The sequence below is a fragment of the Excalfactoria chinensis genome, chromosome 22, assembly GCF_039878825.1.
Source record: "Excalfactoria chinensis isolate bCotChi1 chromosome 22, bCotChi1.hap2, whole genome shotgun sequence".
NCBI lineage: Eukaryota > Metazoa > Chordata > Aves > Galliformes > Phasianidae > Excalfactoria > Excalfactoria chinensis.
Window position 1 is genome coordinate 1,680,400 of NC_092846.1, and position 26,244 is coordinate 1,706,643.

The 26,244-nt window shown below is 44.5% G+C and overlaps 1 protein-coding gene across 2 annotated transcripts; it reads right to left on the reverse strand.

Annotated features, from left to right (window-relative positions):
- Positions 1-408: 408 nt before the first annotated feature.
- KDM1A (lysine demethylase 1A) lies at positions 409-25,784 on the reverse strand. 2 transcript variants are annotated; one of them, XM_072355222.1, is made up of 20 exons: positions 25,441-25,784; positions 23,024-23,189; positions 18,500-18,559; positions 14,923-15,056; positions 14,224-14,302; positions 13,473-13,565; positions 12,506-12,612; positions 10,598-10,679; positions 10,174-10,268; positions 9,268-9,410; positions 8,674-8,764; positions 8,238-8,372; positions 7,713-7,786; positions 7,331-7,442; positions 6,838-6,970; positions 5,911-6,098; positions 5,410-5,524; positions 4,598-4,725; positions 3,692-3,838; positions 409-3,076 (listed from the first exon to the last, which is right to left on the reverse strand). In XM_072355222.1, exons 1-20 carry the CDS (start codon positions 25,711-25,713, stop codon positions 2,891-2,893), a joined length of 2,541 nt encoding a protein of 846 aa, XP_072211323.1. In that variant the 5' UTR covers positions 25,714-25,784; the 3' UTR covers positions 409-2,890. The 2 variants fall into 2 exon arrangements, with proteins under 2 accessions (XP_072211323.1, XP_072211324.1); XM_072355223.1 differs by lacking the exon at positions 18,500-18,559.
- Positions 25,785-26,244: the final 460 nt, after the last annotated feature.

The window sequence follows — 26,244 nt, forward strand, 5'->3', positions numbered from 1 at the left end:
CCTTTACGTTGTCTTCCTACTGCCTGCCAACAAATGCAAGGCGCAGTGCATTGCAGCCCTAATGCAATGCAATGTGACTCTCTAACCCTCTCGTTGTCCCATAGCCAACCCGGTGAGATGGCTGCTCATTTAGTGCTGCTCCCGGCCATATCCCACACTGCAGTGCTGAGAGGTGCTGCTTCTCCTCAGTCTCATGGATCTGAGCACTGCAACCAACTGCTTTGGGATCTATTTCTCACTACAGGCAGGACCAGAGCAAGCACCCTCAGTTCCATACAGGTGAACACAAAGACCCCATGTAAATAGATGCCAGCACCTGACAAACCTCAGATACTCAGAGGGCCGAAGAGCAGCACACACCTCCCTGCTGATCCTGCCCCCCCTCCAACAAAAAACCAGCCCCAAAAGCACAGCACCAATCAGTTTTATTCTCAGAAATGCAGCTCACGTACCCACAGAGCGAGAAGCGGTGAGTCCCTGAGAACAGATGGGGAGCGATGCAAACAGAGGGTGCAGCCAATCTCCATCGCATGCATTTGGGACAGAGCCTGGCTGCCTTCAATCCCAAGCTGTGCTAACAAATAGGCAGCAGACGGGGAAGGCAGGGCAGCGGCTGGAAGGAAACCACACCGTGAGGAAGGATGCTGAGAGGGAGAAGATCTGGTGATCCGTTTGATTGCAATGGTTTCTGCTCCTCAGCATGTTGTAGGTGGTGGGAAAATGTCCAACAGGAACAGCCATTAAAGGTGGTAATGAAGGTCCACCCAACAGACCCTGGCAAAAAGAGCAGAGCAGAGCAGAGCTCCTGAGTTGGAATGGGAGCCACCAGCAGAGGGAGGTGGCAGGCAGCACCTGGAGGACAGAAGCTGCAGGTAAAGAGCTGCTAAGTGCTGGGAGTCACACAGGAGCTGTAAGGAGCACAGAGCTCCAGCTCCTGGATGAGGGATGGAAGCTACATTGCACAGCCTGGCAGGGCTGATCCTCAACACGAGGTCAGCCCACGCTGGACCATCTGATCCAGGTCTGCTGGCCATAGGATAAATGTTCTCCCCTATGTTCCTCAGACCCACTTCCCACCTTCTGTCTCAACAGCCAAGGAAACAGATCAGCTACTGATGGATTTCAGAGGCTTGTTATACTGTCACCATGGAACACCATTTCTCTCAGTAGTATTCACCACCATGAGGGCAGTGAGATGCTGGATCGGGTTGCCCAGTGAGGCTGTGGATGCCCCCCTCCCTGGGAGAGCTCGAGGTCAGGCTGGATGGAGCTGTGAGCATCACATGGGCTGGAGGTAGGGAGGTATCCCTGCCTATTGCAGGGGGTTGGAACCAAGTGATCTTAAAGGTCCCTTCCAAACCAAACCATTCAAGGATCCTATTCCAGGTAGGCTTCTACCTGAACAGAAGGGGGGAGGCTTTAAGTCTCAAATAAGCCTGTGCCCTCTGAACCTTCCCTTGGACACTGCTGGACTTCCAGTTCCTAACCAAGCACCACCAAGTCCTCATCTGGAAGGGAAAGCAAGGATGACCAGCTCTGATTCAGCCCATTGTCCCCCCATAACAGAGTTCATCCCCTGTTCTCAGTGCCCATCAGAAGCTCTGTCTATGAAGAAAACAGATACAGTCAGATGGAAGAACGATCTCCAGCTTTAAGACTGAGGCACAAGAAAACAGTGGAAGCAATGACACCAAGAGTGAAAGCCTGCAGGCAAAACCAACACGGCTATAAATAAATGGGGGCTGCAGTCGTGTTTGTCTGCGTATCATCTTCAGGAATAAGGTGAGAGTGCAGAGGGAAGCGCAGGAAATGGGTGGGTATGAATCCAGCAGTGGGACAGAAGGTAAGACAGATCACACACATACAAAGAGCATCAGAGAGAACAAAGAACTGCTTAAAAAGGGAGTAGAAAAGTGTGAGAGATCACAGAGAGATGTAAGTAAAGCTCTAGGAAGATGGATGAGAAAAGTGCCAAGAAGGAAAACAGTGCTATGCAGAGATAGGGGAAAGAATGTCCTACTTGATTAAAGAGGAGCACCTTGCACAATGAGAAGAATGTCTGTGCACTGAGTGAGGAAGAAGGAAAGAAAAGAGTCACTTTAAGGGTAACCTGGCAGCTGTAACACTGTCCCCTCAACCCAACAGAAAGGAAAGAGTTTCCCTTTGGGCTTTGAAAGAAAGGGTTAAAAACCCACCAGGCACAACCTACAGTGATCAAGAGATGAAGTCCTTCGTAAGCTCACTGTCAGGGCAACCCTACTTCTACATAAACACAAGTTCTTCTTCCTAGCTTTTAACATGAGAACATCCAGTTTGGGTCATTTCTCCTGTTGAAAATACTTCCCACTGCAGCACGCTTGGCACACTCCGGAGGGGTGCGATGCTCTGTCACTGGTAAGGAAGGTTGTACCAAAGCCTCAAATGCTGGGGAGGCAACAAATGGGTCAAAAACGTTCTTCGAAACAAAATTAAGCAAAAATGTCTCCATTAATTCTACACTAAGCTCTACAGTTCACAGAAACCAACTTCTAAAGGGCCTTTTCTGCAATTACTGCGTTGTAAAGACACGAATAGGTAGAATAAAACCCTCTAAAACTCCAACTATAAGCTTGGCTTCCAGAAAGCACCCAGAGTGGAAATAAACCTCCCTGCCCAATTTGATAGTAAAGGATTCTGTCTATGCTGACACTTGAAAACAGCTTGTTGAGGTTTTTGGTCAAGGGTTGCCAAGCCAACTGGCTTCTGTAAGGCCATTCTAACACAGCAACTGATGGCCGAGTCCCTTCAGCAGATACTCTGACCAAACTACATGAATGCCTTCATCCCAAGCAGTTCACCCAGCAGCAGCTTCGTGGCTTTGTTATCCCTCTTCTGATCCCTCCTCATCCCCTTAGATGCTGGTAGCTTGTTGTGTGGGCACCCCAGGTGTAGGCTGGCGGGGCAATGTATACATGGCCCCCAGAAATTGGTCTGCAATGCGCCCTGCTTCTCTCAGTCCACTCAGTAAAGCACCATGTACTGTGGCAGGGTAGTTGCGAATTGTGTGCTCTCCTGCGAAGAACAGGCGAGGAATGGGCTGCAAAGAGGAACAGAGAACAATATTATGGCTTCTGCACAGATTCAGTTCCACGTCTGTAAAAAAAATACTGTGACAAAATACTTTCCCGTTACTTAGCATTGCATCAAAGCAAATACATTGGCAATAGAACTTTACTTCAGATGCAATACTTGGAGAAGCTGATAGAGATTTGCCTTGTGGGATGGATGCTGAAAAGGCATTTCAGTGTCATATCTACAATTCTAAGGCCAAATTTACATGCATGTCAAAAACAAATGTCCAGGTCTGATGTTAGAACATGAACTCTAGGGCAATATGTGCAGAAAAAAGCTTCAGCAATGCACATAGATTGGAGCAGTTTGATCTCACGAAATATACCATAGAGAATCGTTTTTATCAATAGCAATGTTTATTATACTTGTATCACCATAAGAATCACCTTAAAGCCAAAGCCCTACAGCTCCCTTCTGCTTTTGCTTTCAAGACCTTCATCTTCCCAAAGGACCAAACCTGTCTCAGGTCTTCACTGTGCTGACTCCCATTCTGGGAGAGAATTTCTGCTTTCTCTCCCTCTGGACTTGACAGAAACAAACCCATCATATTTTGACACATTTCTATGAAGAAATACCTCACCTGTGGAGCACCTGGAATGGCTGGTCCTGGAGTAATTGGTTGAGCCATCAAGTCGTAGTCGTTTCCAGAAGATCCAGCTGCTACGTAGGAGTATGAGCCCCGTGCCCACGGATCAGCGCGCCAACGGGAGACCACAGTCTCTTTGGGCTGAGAAAAAGAGAAACTTCAGTTGCCGACACAGTTCGTGTTCTTTACTTAGCATCAAATACAAAAGATGCAAAGTGAAGGATAAAAAGGAGGGAGAGAGGAAGAGAGAGGGAGAGAGATAGGGGCTGTTCAGCCTGGAGGCTGAAGGCTCTGGGCAGAGCCACTGTGGTGGGCCTCAGTACTGAAGAGGGATCTGCAGGAAAGCTGGTGCACGTTACATCTATTTACATCTATTTTAAGGATATGAAAACCCAGCCAGAAAGAGAAAAGAAGGCACTAACAAGAAAAGCACAGCAAGGAGGATGGACTACATTCCAGTGAAGTGCTGGTGCCTTGGTTTAACTTTTCTACTTGGACAAGATGTACTTGCACAGCAAGCTCTGCATTCTATAGAGCTCATCAGATAGCACAGATGAGAGCTCGGTGTTTTCAGACTTACAACATGTAAGCTGCCAAACTACAAACATGTTAGGTAAAAGTGCACTTAAGAGAACTCAGCACAACTGAGAACTGCTGCTTCCTTTGGGTGGTCGACCATCATACATAAAACAGCAGAAGGCCAAGGATGACAAAGCTGCTTTCGATAACAGCTCTTCAACTACCCCACAGTAAGAAGAACAAATGGAACCCACTCCTTATAAGAAATACTGCTCGTGCCTTCCAGCATTTGGTCTGCCAACTGGTACATTAAATTCACCATCTACTTGTTATACTCCTGTGGTATACAGACATCTCAGTGGAGGACCTACCCATACCAACCTGCGGCACAGCACTGCTGCCAAATATGCCTTTGAGGATGGCAAGACATCGCCCAACAATGACATCATCACTGATGTTTTCCATGATTCCTGCTGCTTCTCCTGCTACCAAGGCCAACAAGATGGGTGCTAACCAGGGAGGAAGAGAGAGAAAAATAAGCAAATTATTGAAACCTTAACATTCCAGCCAGACAAGTCTGACTATTATCTGCAGCTAAATCACAAGGCTAAAAAAACCCCAACAAATTCCACAGGTGATAATATTTCTCAATCATCCCCTACCACGTTGAATTACCAGGATGAAAACAGATGAATGTACATGAGGGTAATACTTGGAATTATCAAGAAAGCTGACATCCTGAAAACCAACACATCAGGAGGGACAGCACGTAGAAAAGGGAAAAGGATTTTCTCTCTAGTTTCTCCTCTAAGCTAAACAAGTCTCCCTCAAAACGCTACAGAAATACAACACACAACAGAAATAAATGATTGCAGCATCACAAAGTCAGTCAGCTCTACTTTGTTCCACCAACCTGTTACCATTTTAACTCTCACCTACGCATCCACAAATAAAGTGCAATTAACTTCTCCCCTTTCAGCCATCTGACCCAATGGGAAGCAAGGTAATTTCACAGATGTAGCCTCAAACTCAGCACTGGTGAACCCAAACTGTCCCATGTTCTGTTCTAATTCACTGCAACCCTCTGCTTCTATTTGCCTTCCAACAAATACTTCTTTGCAGTGCTCTCTTTTGGATCTGAATCTATTCAAACAATAAATTGGCAGAGGTAGATAGACATGCAGCACAAATACCTTTATACAGGTTCCAAAACAAGAAGAGTTCCCCTCTGCTTGCAGTAGTGCTTCCAACGTGACCAAACAAATTGACACTTGGATCCCAGAAGACACGATCGAAACACAACACAACCTGGAAGCAAAGAATCAATAAAATCGGGGGGAAAAATATATAGAAATCAAAATAAAGACAATTACATTAATTGACTTTCATTACTGAAAAGGCGCAGGAAGGAAAATCTGGGGATACAGACATGCAAGCATATACCTTCACTGTGTTACATAGGTTAATACCCATCCTATCACATTGCTTGCTGCTTACCAAGCTATGCTAAATGTACTGTGTCAATCTACTGCTGAAATTTAACTAGTTAAAAATCATACAGGATACAAAGAAGACTCTACAATTCTTCAGGTAGTTTTCAACACCAAAGCCTAGCAAAGGAGGAACAGAAGAAACATTCTCCTTCCATCTACTACAACCCCCACCCCACTGCAGGTCCCTCAATGAGGACTGACCTTGTTAAGGTTGCCGAATCCCATACGTTGCACTGCTGAAGTTTTCCACTCAGGGAGAGGTGGCACAAATTGCACTGCTGGAGGCTGCTGCTTCAGGACACCCAAGGGAAGGGTACACAGCACAGCATCACACTTATAAATGAATGTCTGGCTGGTAGATCGAGTGTTTACAGCGATCACTTCACAGCCTGGAAAAGGAAGTGACAAACTGTCATTTAATTGATGAGGCAAGAGGTTATAAAGAGGTTATAAAGGCCTCAGCCCTGGGTTAACAAAAATTTAGAAGACCATCATAAAAGCATAAAGCCACAGCACAAACCATTTAGGTTATAGAGAAAACTTTAACAAGGTTAACCTAACTTTTAGGCAAGCAACCACACTGTAGAAATATCAAGATGTGGAACTGATAGAGCATCCAAGAAGGGACACAATGGGATAAGCCTAAAGGTTCACGATATTTAAATACATGCATAACTGCCCAGCCAGCAGGGATGTGCTTCTCGCTGAATCAATTTCTCACTGAGTTTCCCCAAGATCAACGCACTGAAGAACAGTATTCCTTCCTTGTGGATCTTATACCCAGAGTTCTAACAGTAGAGCCTGTGTTATCTGCAGCAAAGCCCTTTTACTCCAAAAACTTCAGTTACAAAAGCGTGAAGAGACTGGAGAATGAATGTGAACCTCTTAATTGGTAATTACAGCTGAAAATGGTGGAGTCAAGCCAGCTACAGAAAGAAGCAAAACCCACTAAAGATTTATGAACCTGCTTCCTACATAACCCATCACAGTAAGAAATGCGACTTTTTCTAACTTGAAACTTAAGATAGGAGCATTCCATGAGATCCACCTGCTTTCAGAAGCACTGAGCTGTAATTTATTTGATCGTTCTCCCTCAGAGCAGTTGTTATCATGAGGTGGTTTCCATACCTGAAGCTGTATAGCGAACCTGCCGAACTGCTGTGTTCAACTTTATATCCAACCCCTCTGCCAAGGCCACGGGCACGCAGGAATAGCCGTTCCTCACAGTCAGGTGGCTGCCTGTGAATTCAAAGTCATCGTCCTAAAAATGAAGACACAGGAAAGTCTATGTTTGTAACAGCCACATCACTCCATTGAGAATAATCAGCAACTCTGTAGAGCATTTTCAAAAGAATGAGTCTAGTGGATTTTAAAACCTATTACATTAACCAAGTCATAACTATAAAGAGTTTTAGGAGACAGTATTATTACAGGTTATTTCAACATTCAGAGAAAGCTTCCTGGAATTTCATCATGGAATGACAACATCCAAGAGATCAGCATTTATATTAAAGCAGGTAGCCCTCAAGAGTTTTGAGACAGTTAACATAGAGAAGCTTCCATGCGAATGAAATGGATTTTGAAGCAGACTGCAGAACAAATGTATTAATTAATTAGCTACCTGGTCCCAGTGCTTCAGTGAAAGCGTAGAGAGGGGTGTAGCATTAGCAAATTCCAGGTTTGCAAAATGCCAGTCAAGTATTTGCCTATCCCTTGAAGACAGATAAACATCACTGGAAGAGAACGTAACACAGAAGACATTTAGCTTGTTGCAGCAGGACGTTGTAAACACACTGCTTTGGAAAATGTATTCTACCAGTTCTTCCTCAGTGGGAGAAAAGGAACCAACAAAACACAAAGCAAACACTAAAACCAAACTCAGCCAAGTCAAAGAGGAGCTCATGTATAATGAAATTAGAACCTTCCCTTCAGAAATACAGAGTGTAACACTATAATAATGCCCTGCTTTCCTCATTACTCATCTTTATCATTCCTATCCTTACCTTGGTGGATTGGCTTCAAGTTCCTGCAGCTTCTCTTCCAGCTTTCCTTGCATCTCTGCCAATTCATCGTACTCCTAAACACAACAAAAGCTCACGTTAAGCTCAGCTCATGTTCACAAGGACTGAGAGAGGCTGCACAGCATCCTGCTGGATCTGGCTCCAAGAAAAATAACAGCACGACTCGGGGGTTTCTGTGAATCCTAAATACAGCTCTTAATTTTTCCACCATTTAATTCAGCATGCTGTACCCTTCTGCTGTTTCTTATACAGAAACCTATGCCACACCACAGGAAATGATCTCACATAGGTAGCTAAATCCAAACCTTAAACATGTTAATACACTCTGCCTTAACTAAGGCATTAAATACAAAGATATCATCAATCCAGAGTTACAATCTATTGCCTTCTGAGAGTGTGTTAGAACTGAGTGAGAGTCATGGAAACATTTAGATGAGATTATTTTACTTGGCTGGAGAAGTCTTCAGAGATCACTGGATTGAGTGTTGCATGCATGTCATCCATTACCTTGCAAAGTGCAGTCAGATCTCTGTGTTTACTCTTTACAAGGAACTCTGCTGTAATATCCCGAGGTGGCTTCACTTCTGATGCTTCCTTATACTGCTGATGAAGCTCTTTGATCTTCTCTTTCAAATTTACCATCTATATAAGGTGAAGTAGGAAAAGGAAAGAAAAACAGGGGTAGATAGATTTCATACGAGTTACTTGCCTTAATTATTTCTGAAGAAGTAAAAGAAGCTTTTGAAGGTTAGAAAAGCAGCATGAATCAAAATAGCTCTTTTAGGCCTCCTTCGTCATAGCTGTGGTTGCTGGCAAGCTTTAGAACAGCTGGCTATCTTTAAAAACAGCATTAATAGCGACTGTTCGGTGTTGTTTGGGTTTTCTCCGGAGAAACACAGTGGTAACTTCCTATTCTAAACAGCATCACTGGACAAAATCTGACCTTGTTAAGAAGATCTTTCAATTCCTCCTGTGTTTTCACAATTTTTTTCCAGTGTTCAATCTGCTCATCCTTCACATGTTTCTCCTGCAATCTGGAAGAGGCAAAGAGTAAGAGTCGGCCCAGCAGCACTGAAAAAGCTCGTTATAATATAGATGTAATGCATAAAAGCACACGGGATATTTTAAGAAAACACTCATACAAGTCTCTGTAAACAAAGAACACTTGAGCAGCTGAAATACAAGCCTGACATTACCTAGCATTATTAAAAGGTCTATTACAAATGTCATTACCTTTCCAGTACAGTAAATGGACAGTCAGTACACCCCCGCACATTAAGTCAATAATCCACTATCAGTTACTATAGCAGTGACCTTCAGGAAGCATTCAAGAAAAACATGTGCTACTTTAGATGTCTTTGGCATAGTGTGCTTCAATAAATAGGAAATACACACACAAACAAGAAGCTAGAAGAGACCAAAGCATCCATTAAACATGCAATGCTTACCCTAAGAGCATCATAACCATCTCATAGTACTTTATGTTATAGTCCTCCATAAAATACAAAATTCTATGGTGAAGAGTGAAGTCACTTACTGTATGACAACCTCCAGAGCCTGACCAAGGGAGACAGGCTTATTATTGAGAACATTAAAATCCAACTGATGGCTGAGATAAGAGGTGGCTTCCAACAGACGATTGAATTCTTGCTCCACCATTTCATCTTTCTCTTTTGGAACCTACAAGCCAAAAGAACACACTTTGTTCTTAATACTCTATTCACAAATAAAAGAAAATCTAGGTCACCATAGCTCCGAGCTTCAGGGATACAATACTGGAGTGGCAGAGAGAAAATTTCAGAAGATTACCTTCCCCAGTACAGTCTAAACTCTTAAGACCTCATAACTAAGAATTCCTCCAAACAATGGTAGTCAGACCTCGGCATGGTTCCACAGAAACCAGTGAAAAGCAGATAAAGGACTTGCTATTATTGAGCTAAACAGACCTTCCTGAGGCATAGGGAGCAAGATTCCACTGAACAGTTAGATTCCATAACACTTGTTCAGAATGAGGAGCTGTAAGGTAACTCTCCTGAAGCCTGAAATACCAAGAAGCTGATGGTAATGACCAGCAGCTTTGGTATTATTCTTTGGTATTATTTCTTGGTATAATGAAGGGAGGGTGCAAAGAGGACAGAGCCCAGTTCTCATTAGTAGTAGCCAGTGCCAGGACAAGAGGCAATGGGCACAAAATGCAACACAAGAGGTTCTGCCTGAGCATCAGGAAACACTTCTGTGCCATGCAGGTGATTGAATAATGGGACACATTGCCCAGAGAAGGTGTGGAGTCTCCTTCTTGGGGACACTCAAAAGCTGTCTGGACACAGACCTGGGCAAGCAGCTCTGGGTGCCCAGAGTTGATCTGTAGGCTGATAACAAATACACTGTTTATACTGTATACTATTGATTTTTGAAGGATTTATGGAACTAGTATCAGACTTACAGCTTGTCCGTTTGCTTCATACAGTGGGCACTTCTGTTTGATCTTCGCCAACTCCATGTTCACTTGTTTGCTGACCACAGCCATGGGATTTCCTCCTGGAAAACATTTCTTGCAGTTAGACATTTCAGCTGTACTCTATCTGCAATTAAATAAGGATTTCACACTAAGAGCTATTTTACAGACCCAAAACATAAAAGCTTCCACAGCTACATAATAACTGCAAGGAGCTTCAGGAGATTATGAAAATTCACTGACACAAATGATAACTACTCCAGAGGCCAAAGCAAAACATCTTGTTCTTAATAATCAAACACACACAATTACTTTGGCCAGGAAGGGGAATGATACAAAGCTTCCTATTTTTAATATTATGGTGACCTGCAACTTTCTCTCCCACAATTCCTTCTCGTTTTGTAAAACTCACCAAGCCCTGTTACCACCATTGCTCCCAGATCAGCCACGTAGTTCCCTTTGCGAAAGGTAGCCACTCTTCCTCCCACTCGGTCCTTTCAAAAGCACAACAGATTACAGATCTGTTAACGTTCAGCAACACTTCTTAAGTCATCACAAACTTGACATGAACACAGGCCCAGCACTCTCACAGGCAAAGGTTCAGCAAACAGAATAATGTACATTCGTTTTTGTAAAGAAGCTCTGCAAATGAATTTTGGCAATTAATTTGCCTGAATTAAAGGATAAAACATTGAAACTGCATTAAAAAAAGAAGCCCAAGTAAATTTGGACGGATTTAGCTGCACCTGCAGTAGGACTTACTGTGACTGTAAGAATATCCCTTCACTGCCCACAGGCAGATTACATTACGTACTGTATTTCCTCCTACTGCTTCCTACCACATCTCCAATATTGGAAATGATTCGTGTGTGCTGAAGAGAAATGATTTTAGTGTTGGAAAGGCCATTGGACAATTCTTATGCTGCTCAGCAGACACAGCTATAAACCCAGAAGACAACCACGAATCAGCAGCCCATGTTGGAAATGGAGATAAAAGGTTTTGATTCTTGATATGTTAACTTAAGAGCAACTATTCTCTTCGTGCCATATTAAACATAGGAGAGGGAAAAAAAAAACAAACAGTCCAAAAGAAAACCACAATCAAAAAACCCCTTTTCCTATTCCCAGTGCAGTTAGCAGGATGCTACCCAAGAGGAAGATCAGTGAATTTGGCGCTAATATCCCATGCTACCAATTCATATAACATTGTATATTTCAGTTTTTCAACACCCAATCAGAAATTCAGACGTGTGTAAACATTACTAATGGCCTAAAAAAAGAAAGTGAGTGAACATGAAGATACACCTGAGTCACTGAAGTCATAATGCAAGGATCCACCAGGAAACATTAAACAGCCACACAGCACCTCTCAGGACAGGCAGCACAAAGGAAGGTCTGAAGCATTACTCCAATAAAGAAAACCTCACACACACTCAGCGCTAAAAGAGTGTAAGAAGCACATCTACAAACAAAACCAAGTTGCAAAGTAAAGCCAAGTAAATGCCAGCTTCATTTGTTTTGTTTAAGATTAGCATCAAGCTGTTTCCAGATGTTTAAGTCTGATGGAAAAATGATTTTCAATTTCAAATTAAGGAGATTCTACTTAAAACTGTTTAAAAAAGGAATGTGCTTGTTATTGAAGCAATTTGCAGCTCGTTCATGCACCAAGAAAAATCAAAGAATCATAGAATGGCCTGGGTTGAAAAGGACCCCAATGCTCATCCAGTTCCAACCCCCTGCTAAGTGCAGGGTCGCCAACCAGCAGACCAGGCTGCCCAAAGCCACATCCAGCCTGGCCTTGAATGCCTGCAGGGATGGGGCATCCACAGCCTCCTTGGGCAACCTGTTCCAGTGCATCACCACCCTCTGTGAAACCAAGCTCTATATAACTTTACAATATGTGATGCCTTAAGCACATGGTAATAAACAAGGAACGATTAATGCAGAATACGAAAGAGCAAGAAAAAACATCTTGTCTGACTACACAGCACAAATCCAGATAATGATTCTAACCTACAAGCTCTTGGGATGCAGACTAGCATTCCACTCTCCAGTATATCAGTTCTTAATCACCAAATGAAGAAGATTCCAAGCATTACCAGTGGTGAACACCCTGACAAAACATTCATCCATTCCTAATGAGAGCAGATAGACTTGCTCCCATTGAGACAAGATCAGAACTCCAACATGCCCCAGCTGGCTGCCAAGTGCACCCACCTCTGAGCACGCTATGGAGATGCTTCCAGTCACTGTATCAAGTGCACCAATGCTTTACTGCTTATGATTCAGTATCAAAGTAAAACAGCACAGAAATTCATACCCTGGCTTCCAGAACAGTGACGTCCATCCCAAAACTCTGCAGCTGGCGAGCTGCTGCCAAGCCAGACACACCAGAACCAATGATGATCACCTTCCCAGTCTTCTTGGCTAAACAAAGGAAAAAGAATAAAATAAGTTATAAGACGTAGAACCAAACCACAATATGAGCAGTTGTGTCTAAGATACCAGCAATGAAGAACAGCTTCCTTCTCATTGTCAGTTCAGACTGCACAAAGTTCTTACAGTTAACCACAGAGAGAAAGCTGATGTATGTGTATATATGTAATATGGTAACAGCAAAACAAGACAAGTGTATTTTTAATGAGAATGAAAAATTGGACAATAGTTTATCTATGAAGGAAGGAAAATAATTCTTCAGGAGGGAAATTGTTTGAAGAATCTGATTCTCATTAATTACTGGGAGATGATGTATCACGGTTTTATTTCCTCCAGACCCAGAAGAATAAAGCCTGGAAAGCTTTGGAGCTAGATCAATACTGACCAGCATCTTTCACTCATCTCTTATAATACAAGAACACTCACCCATGGTTAAGACATGAGAAGTTTCTGATCACTAAGGTCAATTATCACTGGATGAATAAAACTTCATACAACCACTGTTAATCTCATTGACGTCAGATGTTAGGTACTGCTGATACCAAACCTCTTTTAATGAGGGTACATTTCCTTTGTGATCATCTCCCATCAGTCATCAATTGGGAACTTGTCAACTGCCATTACGCTTTCTGCATGCTTTATTCCGCAGCCACTGCTTTACAAAGATTTTGCCCTCTTAAGTGTGCTTAACTTAATGCAGCAATGGCTTTCCAGCCTTTATTACTAAAGAAGTAGAATCCTAAAAATAATAAAAGGTGCTCCAAGATTTGCCCTAATAAACTGTAGAATAATAATAATAAACAGGAACAAAAAGAAACCCTATGACTTGGAACAGCTTTCCAGTTCCTTACTTGGAAGAGGCTTCACTCTCTTGTAGATACCGAAGTTGATCAGTCCGTGCCGCTCCAGATAGCTGTGTACTCTGTGAACCAGCACCGTATCACCTGCAAAATTGTCATGATTTTAAGTTATTCTGTGTGTTCAGCAGCACACAACTAACAGCATTCACTGCTGTTCTACTGAGAAATCTGCCTTCCTGAAGTATGCAGTGGTTAACATTCTTCTGGAAGCCACAAACTGTTTTCCATGCTGCACTGCAGTTACAAATGTTGCCTGAAAAGCAGTACAGAGTATAAAATGCTTCTATTTATCTCTTCTATTTATCCAGCATAGAACACCACCTCGACTGAAACTTAGCAACACTTTGCTCTTGTATTGCTTTCTTTTGTTATGGCCACTGACATGCAACTTGTTAAAGCACATGAATGAGAAACTCTCACACCTTCAAGTCCCTGTGAAGTTAAAGCAAACCTGAAAAGCTGCAGGTGAATTCTCTTTGCAAGAAGCTTCCTTACCAACTCATCTATTTACCAGCTCATGTGAATTCTGCTACAGATAAGATTTCTTTACTAAGGGAACAAACTTAGCAACTCGTGAGCATGCTGCAACATCCTGCTTTGTACCTGACTGTTCATCAAGCATTTACTCCATGTAACAGAAGGACTTATCTGAAGTCCTCTCTTGATATGGAAGAGCTTTTTACCAAAGCTGAAAAACAACAGTACATACAGTATGGTTTTGGCAGGAAAAGACCGGACTTACTATTGTAAGGTGCTTCTAGTTGTTGGATAGTCGCCTCAAACGTCAACTGAATCTTTGGGTTATCCAACCAGAGCTGCAGCTGTTAAACAGTAAGACACATTATTAAGCAATACCAAAGAGGCACTTTCCACACGTTTGTAACCAAATACCGATAGGAGATTAATTGCTGTAACAGTCATTCTCTGCAGTGCTGCATCCATTACAAGAAAGTTCACCTTCCAGCATTCTTTAATGATCAATACAATCCATTTTCCTCTCCTATAACATTTAAAGTACATGTCAATGCATCAAATTAGTGACCTCCTAGTCACACATAAAAGAAAATATACATGGAAAGATGTCCTTTTTGAAGCTGCTCCCAGTTCTATTACCCACAATAACTTACTATGAGCAAATGGCATCTCCGTAAAAGTTCTGACTTTCAGGCACTTAAAAAGGCCACTTTCTGATTTCTCTCAAGGACTCCATAAGATGGATCTTAAAGATTACCTCCCCTTATAAAAGCCTCTGTTAGCCTTTCAAAATGTGTGCTGACTTCCCAGATGATCACACAGAGCACAACAGGATGTGAGGAATAGGAATAAAACACCACCATCACAAAAGCAAAGATCTACTGCTAATGATGTGACACAGTAAGCACCAAAACTGGTACCAAAGTGCCTTGCATCTTTTTGATCAATACTGTTACAATACACTTACGGTGCGGTTCCTGATGTACAGAAACACCTTCTGAGTCTGCTGTGGCCCACTGATTATATCAGGGAAGCAGGCAGCTTCTTGAGACGTCATACGGTCATGTGGAAGTCTACTCTGGAAAGCTGCACCCTCCACACCTACAATAAAAAAACAAGTTGTCTACAAGCACTGCAATGGAACCGCTGCAGGAGTGTTTCTGGCCTGCACTCCCTAGTGAATGTACCTAGAACAGCCACAAGGTGACACAGCGGCTGACTTCAGGACAGGCTTTTGCTTACTGTTTTTCTTTATTTCTGGAAGGCACGCAGCTTTCCAAGTCAACGTTTCTTTGAATTACAGGCATCATCTGGGGTTAACAAAAAAGCTGCTCTACTGCAAAAAGCAATCTGAGCAATAAGGAGGGCAACAGAACACAAATCCAGCAAAGCATCTGTAGATTGCAACTGCTTCAGGTGCTGCCCTTCATCTGAGCAGCTCCCACTTTCTGTCAGAGCATGAGAAACACTTTGGAGCCATTCCAAACCAAAGGGCCCACGCCAAAAGAGCACAGCGGCCCTTCTCACAAGGGCCTTCCCTTCTCACAGGCTTTCCAAGGTTGACATTTGCACTGAGTTTCTCCTCCTTAAGCCAGAGGACTCCACCTTGGCTTCTTCTTTTCCATTTTTTTACATACCCATAACATGCACTGAAATGAAATGCAACCCTACTTACACTACTCTGACACCCCCTCCCTAACTCATGTACAACAGATTTGGGTCTCTTCCTTAGAAAGGCTCCTTGTGTAAAAGAGCAATGTTAAACAGGAGATATTGGAAAGACTTTGCTCACAAAGGCACCCGGACACCTAACGATCCAAACAAACACGCTGGCAGGGAACTTCTGGTGCAGCTATGTGCCCCACGTGCCTCAACCTCATTAGGACATTATATAAAGCAGCAAACCAAGGCACAGCTGTAGGAAGCACAACAGCACAAAAGGAGTGCAGAGAGGGAACCCTGCAGGCATAGCAAGGAGAACAGAACGCCGAGATGTGAAATATAAGCTCTGTGAACCTCAGATGTTCTCAAGTCAGTTCCTCAGACAAGACAGAAGTGAGGTCTCAAAAGATACAAAGCAATATAGCCCAAGGGGGGGGGGGGGGGGGGGGGAAAGAACAACAATAATGCAGCAAGGTTAAGGCTACGTGCTGAAAGTGGAATTGTTCAAAATGGTAACGAGTATCAAAAAAACTATAACCTTGCAGCTTGTGTTCCACTAACAAAGATGTTTCTTTTTAAGCCTTAAGTCCACATGCCTGCGGTGCTGTCCTGGGGAAAACCAGGAATTCACTTCGTTCTGGTGCAGCCACACACAGCTTCCAAGCGTCTCTTACAATAAAAGAAATTAAGGAAGAGAATGGTTGCAAAATAAAGAAAGAAAATCCATTTATAAGCAAAGATTAGAAGATCTAACTGCACAATGGGCAGCAGGAAAGAAAACACTCCGATTGCTTATAAGAAATTGCAAGAGGAAATTAAAACCAGAGGCTATAAAGCTCTGCAAGGAAGTAAAGTGGAATTAACACTAGGAAGCACTGAGACACCAATAATGCTTCTGGACAGCAATGTTCTGCCATGGGGAAGAAACACTGCAGTGCTAGCTTCATCCCCTCCACTAACACACAACTCTGGGTCCTCCAGCTGCCTGTCACTCCAACCCCGTGCCAAACACACTACAGATGGAGATCTACAAATGGATGCATGGGATGAACCCTGTGCTCCCTACTATGACACAACAGGCAAACCAAAGCCACTACTCCGACTGCACAGTGCAGGATGGCACAGCCCCGTGCTGAGCACTGGCAGAGTCTCAGCAGCACGACAGGCACAGATTGGCCACAGACTAAGAACACTCACTACCCAGCTCCCTCTACGAGCTCATGCTGAAGTAAGTGGGCATTCTCAGGGTACTTTTAAGGAAACACAGCCTGCCATGCAGTGACAGCCAGCAGGGAACTCTGATGTACAGGTTTTTCAAGCAACATGGCAGTTTTTTGAGAAGCTTTGTGTTTGTAACTGAAACACCAGAGAAACTCCTGCTTGAGAGAGAACCCCATGGTGGTTCTTCTGCTGTTTGTATTTACTGGTTAAAGCCACACCTCTTACAACCCAAACTTTAAAACCACTCCAGGTGAGCCCTGCTACGTACTTAAAAACAACAAAACACAAGACTTGATGTTACGATTCAGAAACAGCCAAAGTTCTGTTGGTGAAGAGAGAAGTTTGGTCGAGTTTTTTTGAGTCAACCATCAGATCTTAAACAAAGGAAATGTCCTCGAGTTTCCTTTGGCAGTGACACAGCTCAAAGGTAAATCACCCTGCCATATTACTTCACGTGGTAAAGGGAACAGAAGCTCAGAACTGCACACTGCTCTCCCTGGGGCACGCCACTTAATGCAGAAATGTCTCTTCCTGGACTGGATTGCTATCTCCTCTTCACACACATTCACCCACACACGCCACTTCCCGATACTCCATATCAGCAAACAATGTGCCCAAGTTTTAATTATCTTCATCCCCACTGAAGGAAAGTTTGAAGACTTACTGACACATCTGCAGATGAACTTGGTTAAGTCACTTGGTTAAGGGATCAGCCCGCTGCTACAGCTTACCCCTAAGCACATATGTAATGCAAATCATGCCAAACTTCCCAACACTCAATGCCTACCTCAGTAAGCAATGCATCCTCCTAGTCCACAGTCTATAAGATCCAGAAATTCTGCATAAGTGGTATAAAGCAAAACACAGCTACACTTCTTTATACAGAAAAAGCAAGGATGCAAGCTCAGACAAACATCCTGAATTTGTATTTGCTTCAAAAAGAGGAACTTGAAGGTCCAGGATTGGTTCTGGAGCCTTTGACTGCATGGCTTACAACCCTAATCCTCACACATCACCTGAAGGTGAAAGCTGCACAGTCAGAGGAAGATTTTCAGTAGCACTCAAAGGAATTCAAGTGAAGACACCAATTCTGTGAATTAAACAGCAAATGCTGCTGGCATCAGTGCCTGGACCAGATGTTGAGTGCAACCAGTCACCAAGTCCACTGAAAAGCAGACTTCTGATGTCCACAACAGATGGATCTCCTGGGCTAACCACTGGGACACATCTCCAACTCAACCCCTCAAAAAAAAAAAGCATGTACTACACGCTTTGTTTCTCCAGCAAATAAGAAAAATAAAGGACTATCAGAGCTGAGGCCCGGGGCTTCCCATGTCATTTAAACTGGGAAAAACTGGCTACATTAGAATCATCTTTTTTGCATCTTTGGACTCCTCTGAACATGGAGAAGAAAGGAGGGATGAGAGATCGGCCTGAAACATTCCAACATAGGTTAGTGCCCTTTTCTGGAGGTGGTACAGACCTCAAGTGCTTTCTGAAAATACCCTTCACTTTCTTGTTTTCTTTTTAGAAACAGGTGGGTACACGACTCCTGCACCTCACTATATTTGGGACACCCACACCCATGCGCACTTGCAAGCATCGCTCCCTAGCTTGGCGGCTCTTGCTCCTAAGTGGCAAGCATCAAACGCCACCCTCACCTGATGCTTGGCCGTCTCCATACCCTCCAGAATTGTCGTCTTGAAGTCCTCCTGCTTGCCCTGTGGAAGGAAAGAGGAGAACTCAGGGACCTTACTCCATAAGTTAAACCATACTGGACATAAAGGCCCGGCAGTTGGAGTTGTAGGTATTAAATGTCACCAACTAACTAAACCCATTTTCTGAGAATCCCGTCTCCTGGAACCTAGGTCCAGGGGCACCAAACTCTGCAGTCTCCTAAGATGTTATCTGTGTTACTGGATCCTTTACATCAGACTTGTTTGGGAAATAAAGAAGCACACAGTATGTAGCATTCCTAGTAGCTAATTACTTATGACCAACTTCATTAACGGCTAGGATTTGAATAATAAGATTACACTTCTCACTGCCAAGATCTGCTAGATGGATAGCATCAGAACCTTAAGAATTTGATCACCTTGCCCTTGAGACTCCTGAGCCTCCTCGTATACAAGGGGATAGCCTGCACCATCCTTAAACCTCTTAGTTTGAACCTCTAGTTCAAACCTCTAATTTGAATCTCTTATATTAGAGGGAGCCTCCTTTTTGTGCTATAAGCCTTTCCTTGAAGGATGATGAAAGGAACTTTACATGAAAGCTTCAGAACAATTATCTGGGCCTCAGAGCCCCTTATACACCAACAGTGCCCTAACAAACTAACCAACCTCTGAAGCCAAGCACGTGCCAGTATTGCCAAGCCACAGATTGCCAACATAACCAATATCCAGCACTGAAGGATAGCAGCCTGTCAATGTATCCAGAGCTGGAAACACGAGAAAAGTAGAAGCACTCATCTGAAAGACTGGAAGAAGTTTCAAAATTACATTAGGACTACACAGAATAGGGATACAGCCCAACTGGGAACAGAGTATGTCTAGAACAGAGATGAGTACAGCTGCAGTGTCTACAGGAACAAAGCCAGTATCAGTCACCTTCCACAAGCTGCTAACCTTCACAGAAGCTACCTCCAAGTCCAACTCGTAAGCAATCCTCAAATATTGATCTAAAATCAACACCTCTGGAGGACAGGAGAACACAGCAGGACTGCTGAGTGCTGCTGGGCTATGAACACCTGCATAAACGCTGCTTCAAGGCAAGTGCTCAGCAAGCCAGGTGTCCTCCGGAGCCCAAACAAACCTCCACTGACACAAATGGAATGGCAGCTTCCTACAGTTTAAGAATTTCATTGGAGTTAACAAACCAAACGTTGTCATATTTTGACAATACAGATGAATACCTACAATGCTACAACATCAGACATCTACAAATAGAACTAGAACAGTCACGGTAATTAAAAGTCTCAACAAAACTCTAAAATTCCTCACTCATTGAGTGTCTCAATTTTAATACTAGCTTTAAAAGAACTGCCTGCCACATTGCTCAATACGGCTCTGACACAAGAAGGACATTTTCACGCAGTTACAGCAGTGGAGTAAAAGTACTTTGATTATCACCAGTCCCCTAACAGGAAAGTTCAGGAAAGAGAGATTGAGACAATGTTTGTACTCTGACTGAAGTCCCAGTTTGGGATTCTCTGGATTAACACATCTGCAATAGCAGGAGGGAATTCCTAACTTCACTTGCATTGTAAGTACTTTATTTTGCAGGGAACATATTCCAGCATTACACGACCTGCTTCCACGCTAGGAAGAGAATATAACAAGCCAAGCATCAACATTTGGAACCTATCATAAGCCATAAATTTGCACTGACAGTTACACTTGTGCCCTCAGTAAGTGAACAAAAAAGATGCTGACATCAGCCTGCAGCACCCACTATCCCTGAGTTAGCATGGGCACTGAATAGAGGGGATGAAACTGCTCTTGGCTTCATTACAAAAAAGACAATATCTCCTTGGTGTGAATAACAGCTAAAATGTTTTTAATGTTAGGTTACTAAACGTAGTACTTGCTTTGATACAACTCTAAGCACTATGCAGAGTCTACATAGAGCAATGCTGAAACAAGGCACGCTAGGGCTCAGATTTTCCCTGCTTCCCAATGGGAAAGTCAGATCCCAGCCGCTAAGGAACAAAGCAGAAAGCAAACTGCTGATCCATCCAGCAAACTACTGCACTTGATCACAAATTGTGCAGGAGCAGAGTGATGAACTGGGCAGAACGGAGCAGGAGCTGAACAGGAATAAGGTCTGCAAAGGAACGTACTGCAAAAACTCATCTGATGCTTTAAAATAATGAATAGCACCAAAGGATAGCCAAAAATGAGAACTGAGTTGAATGGGGAAAACAGACAATCCAGATGAAAAGGCAGAGAGAGCACTACTAAGTCTGGCCATTCATTTTACAGAAATCAGGACTGCACTGAATTGCACCAATTCTGGAAAGCAGCAGCCAGGCATGAGAACTGCCAAGTGAGAACTCTAACAGAGCTTACAAGGCACATAAAGGAGATTCAGGAAGGTACAAAGATGAAAACTGGATTTGGTGAAGGCCAACAAAAATGATCCTTGCAGGGGAAAAACAAAAGCAGCAAGCTCCTGAATGCCAAAAGGGATAGTGGCAAACAGGGACTCAAATATCATCCAGCACTGAAAGTCAATTGGGGAGTTCTGTACTGCCAAACTACTTTTTCAAATAAAGAGAAGCAGACATTAAGGGGAATATCTTCTGTTAATGACAAAACACTGCTTTAGCATGCAGCAACTTTGGCAGACTTGCACACCCACAACATCTCAAGTTCCCCACAGCTGAACACGTTAATGGAACCCAGTCCAAATTAGAGCAACATTTCACTAAGACCTGAAGTGCCACATTTCATTTCCTTTTAACATCACCTTCCTATCATTTCAGAGCAACAGAATGCCTGCTGTTACTTTTACACCTCTGTAAGACTGTACAATTTAGGCTTTTCTACGCAAAAAGCAGCCATCTCAAACACTGCCAACAGGTCCCAGGTCTGCACTGCCAACAAACAGTAACGTGAAAGCTAACTTCCATATCTCCCCTACTTTTCAGCGCTGCTCCTACATAAGAACATACAATGGACTCCACTCCTTTTCCTATCAGTGGTGTTTGAATAACAAGTTTCAGAAAGACTTCAACAGCCAACATAGACAAGTTGATGCTCTGGTGTCTGTGCTTTAGAAAATAAAGACAAGGACAAAAAGAGCCACTGATGTGCACACTTTCAGACCCTCTAAAAACACAGCAAGCCCAACTAGGCAGTGACAGCTGGAACGCTCTACCTCCTTCCACCTGCTGACCCTACACCACACCAGCCCCCAGCAGCATTTCTGGGCAGAATATCACAACCTGAGCAGACACAGCCTGTTGGAAAACTGCTTTTAGCTGAATGACTGAACACAGAATGACTGCTGGTGCACAGAATCACCAGCCTGCTGCTGCTTCTGCATTTCCTCCTTCACATTGATTCTATCTTAAACCAAACTCAACAATCACTATTCTGGGCAGAAAATGGCACATGAGGAGTACACGGAAATTGTTTTAGTATAGTAACTCAAGAATTAAAGCCAAGATTTTAGTTAAATTAAATAGTAAATCCCACATCTGCCCAGTTGCATCTACTATAAATCTGATTTTTTTTTTTTAATAGATCAGTTACAACAAGCATGGGGAGCTTTTTTATCTTTGCAAATATCCCAGTCACACACATGAGCTGCAGCATTCCTGCATCTGGAGAGTGATTGGAGGGGCAATTTCTAACAGCTAAAATGCAATGCTGGCCTTTAATGCATTTCCTGACACTGTGAGTATCCTGAAACTGACATTTCTGCATGCTCAGGTGTGTCTGACAGAAAGAAGTACATGAAGAGCAGCAGAGAAGAAGGCTAACAGTTATTCATGGCAGTGACTGACTGGGAACCAGTCAGTTGTTTCTAAAATCACCAAACATGACGAGCTGTGAACTCTCCAAAATGTGATTCTGTGGCTGCTACAGTGCTACGCCAACACGAAGCGAAGTGGTGGCAGCTGTAAATTCAGTATAAGTAAAGAAGAATGGGAAGGGAACTGCTAACCCCATGATTCTCAGTAGCTGCTCCATGAAGAATGACCTTCCCAGCAGAAGGGAAAGGTAATGAGGAGGGCACTGAAGTTCCAACAAACAACATCCAGCCAGAAATTAAGATCAGATTCATTGCTGAAATCCATGAGAATCGCTGTGGAATTAAGTGGACTCTCCTGCGCAGCAACCCCCCAATACATCTCACCTCTTCTCTCTCAAGGAAGAACAGTGGTGCACAAGCAGGTATAGCAGCTAAAGGAAGGGAGCTGCTACTCCAGTCCATACACTTCCAAAGACAAGTCAGTAAGGACTACAAGGTTCTGGATGAGAGGTTTAGCTTACTGTAGAATTCAGTCGATGCACATCTCCACCAGGCTACTCCTGCATTTTCTTACCCTCCTTTCCAGCAATCAAACAAGTGCAGAACAATCATTCAAAACCAGACAGGGGTTCTGTGATGCTGCACCTGGACACCACTTATCTCTGGCAATAAAAGACTTGAACAGCACACCTCTCTTCACTCACCAGATGGCTCCTCGGGCTCACTTTCATTCTCTTCTTCTGCAGGAGCAGGTGGAGGTGGAGGTGGCAGCTTCTTCTCTTTCTCAGCTTTAGCATTTCTCTCTTCTTCAGAGTAATACTCATCTTCTGAGAGGTTTGCAAGGCTCTCATCCATCTCTCTATACTCTACCTGCAGAAAACACAACACACTATCAACACACTGAAGCTGTCAAAGTCCCAACCCTAAAACAAACACTGCAAGCAACAAAATCGCTTCCAGGCTCACAGAAGAGGCCTGAGCTACCTCAGCCAGAGTTATATCTCAGGCACCACATCATACAGGTCTTCAACAGCTCCACAAGCTCCATGTTTTCACCTCCACAACATAACCTGTCTTCGACACCCAAAAGGAGAAGCTTTCTCCTAATACCTAGCCCAGTTTCTGCACATTTCTTAAGCCAGCATCATCATTTGATCTCTGCACTTTTCTTCCCTGCCTTCAGCTCCCTGTCAAACTCAGAGATGACAAACTGCAAGAGCCCAACCCATAACTCCAATTCATCTGTCTGGTTCTGCACCCCCTGCCAGATTCAGCCACCTCTTCATTCACACTTTACAATGCACTAACTTAGAAGTTTCACACCTGCAAGTTCCCTAGAAGCACTATGGCCCCTAGAGGTAACTTGCAGAGTAGTGGCAAGGATAAAAAACAATACAAAACAAAATAACCCATAATAACTGAGAAGAAAGATTCCAGCCCCACCTTGTCCCATTCCCAACATGAGGAACAAGGCAGATACAACGCCCACATTTCTCCAGCACAAAGAAATATTACCAGCTTCAGAAAAAAAAGCATGGCCCATCTGAAAGGAACACAGGAACCCCAAGAGAACCCCACAGGAACACAGGGAAGTTCTGTATGCTGCTATTAAATTTCCCTGCCTATTGCTACCTGATTTCTACTGAAATAAAACTAAGTACTTCTCAAAATAGGCAGTCAATGGAAAATGAAGAAGAAAGCAGCTGGTGCCCCCCCAACACCCTGCAGGCCAGTCCCAAGCACACTGCAATGAAAATAAGTGCTTTTTCTGACCACAGAATGAGACGCATTTCACTTTTACCATCAAATCTGCCTCATTAAGGAGATGCATTAATGGCCACAATTCAAGGCAGCACTGGGAGCCTTGCACACAGGAAGGCATACATTCAGCACAACACCAACCCGTGCAGTTGTTTGCTCATTTTCAACTCTTTACACCCAATTCTGTCCAGCACTGTTGGTTTTTACTCAGTTGAGTGAATGCAGCACCTCTAGGATCTGTTGTGAGCTCCCATCCTAAGGTAACTCACAGCAATCCTATAGCATCACAGGTGTTTAAAACCAAAGCCCTCTGGCCTCTCCTCCTCCTTCAGCTCCCACAGCATTCAGAGCACAATGAAACCAAACAAAAAACCATGCTTCTCCCAGGGTGCATTTATTAATCAACCTGGATAACCTCCATTGATTTCACAGCACAAACACAGTGACTCAAGGCAGGGCCACCCGGTGCTAGTGGGAAGCAGTTCTGGGAACACTATATCATAACCTTAAGGAATGGATACTGCCAACACAGAGAAGCAGCATCAAAATATACCCCAGTAATTCCTACCTGTTAACAAAGCAAGTTAAACCCTCTGCAGCTGCACCAGCGTGACTCTGTCATTTATGTTTGGAAGAAAACGAGTTACCTAGTGCAGGTTGCAATTATTGGCAGCTGCTGGAGACTTTTACACCTCACAGCTAAACATTGCTGTCATTAAGGTTGGAAAAGACCTGCAAGCTCATCTGCTCCAGCCCCACCCCCACCATGCCCACTGACTGCATCCCTCAGTGCCACATCTTTATGGTTCTGGAACATCTCCAGGGATGGTGACCCCACCTTCTCCATGGGCAATTGTGCCAGTGCATCACTACTGCTTTAAAGAAGTTGTTCCCAATACCCATCCTGACCACCCCATGGTGCAACTTGAGGCCATCACCTCTCATCACTGTGACCAAAAGCAGAGGTTGATCCCCCACTGCCTCCTTTCAGGCAGCTGTAGAGAACAATGTGGTCCCCCCACTGCTCCTCTTCTCCAGACAGACCCATCCCATTCCCTCAGCTGCTCCACACAGTGCTGCGTTCCAGAGCCCTCACAGCTCCATTCCCTTCTCTGCACACACTCCAGGGCCTCCACGTCTTTCTTTGTACTGAGGGGCCCAAGGCTGAGCCACCAAGGCCCAACGCTCACCTCCTGCAAACCACCCTGCTGCTGTCACAACGGGATGCCTGGCTCCCCGGCACAGCCCCGCTCAGCACAGCGCCCCCGCTCGCTCAGGGGGCCGGGCCCGAGGCCCGCTCCGCCCCCATCCAATCCCATCCCATCCCATCCCATCCCATCCCACCCCACCCCGCTCCTACCTTGGCCCGTTTGCGGCGGCTGGTCCGGCGGCCCTCGGGGGTCTCAGCGATGCCGGTGGTTTCTCCGCCGGGCGCGGGGGCGGCGGGCGGTTCGGACGTACCTCCCGGAGGCGAGGCCCGGGGCGGCTCCTTCTTACGAGGAGTGCGCTCCGCGGCCCCACCGCTCTCAGAGGAGGAACCCAGCGCTCCCACGGCAGCGGACGGAGGCACCGGGGCCTCGGTCCCGCCCTCACTGCCCGCCGCCTCCGCGGCCTTCTTCCCCCCGGCCAGCATCGCCGCACCGCACCGCACAAAGGAACCGCGAGCGCGCACGGCGCCGCCTCCTGACGTCACTTCCGGGGCGCGCGTGCCGGACGCAGCCCGCGCATGCGCATCGAGTTCCTCGCGAGCGGGCGGGTTCACCTCAGGAGCGGTGATGGATGGAGCGCAGCTCAGCGCTTTGCTGATGGCACCGAGCTGAGCGGCTGATAAAGAAGAAAGGGATGGCAGCCAAGTGGGCCCGTATGAACCTGATGAGGTTCAGTGTGTACAAAGTGCTGCACCTGGGTCTGGGTGAGCCCAGGTGAGTGTGTGGAGGGAGAGAAACGATGGAGAGCAGCCCTATGAAGGACTGAGAGCTAAAGGTATTCAGCTTGGAGGAGGCCCTGGGAGGCCTCCACAGCCCTTAAAGGAAGGTTAGAAACAAGGAGGTAAGGTTAGAAACAAGGAGGTAAGGTTAGAAACAAGGAGGTAAGGTTAGAAACAAGGAGGTTTATTGAGGTCCCTTCAACCCAAACCATTCTATGATTCAAGTTTACCCTTTTC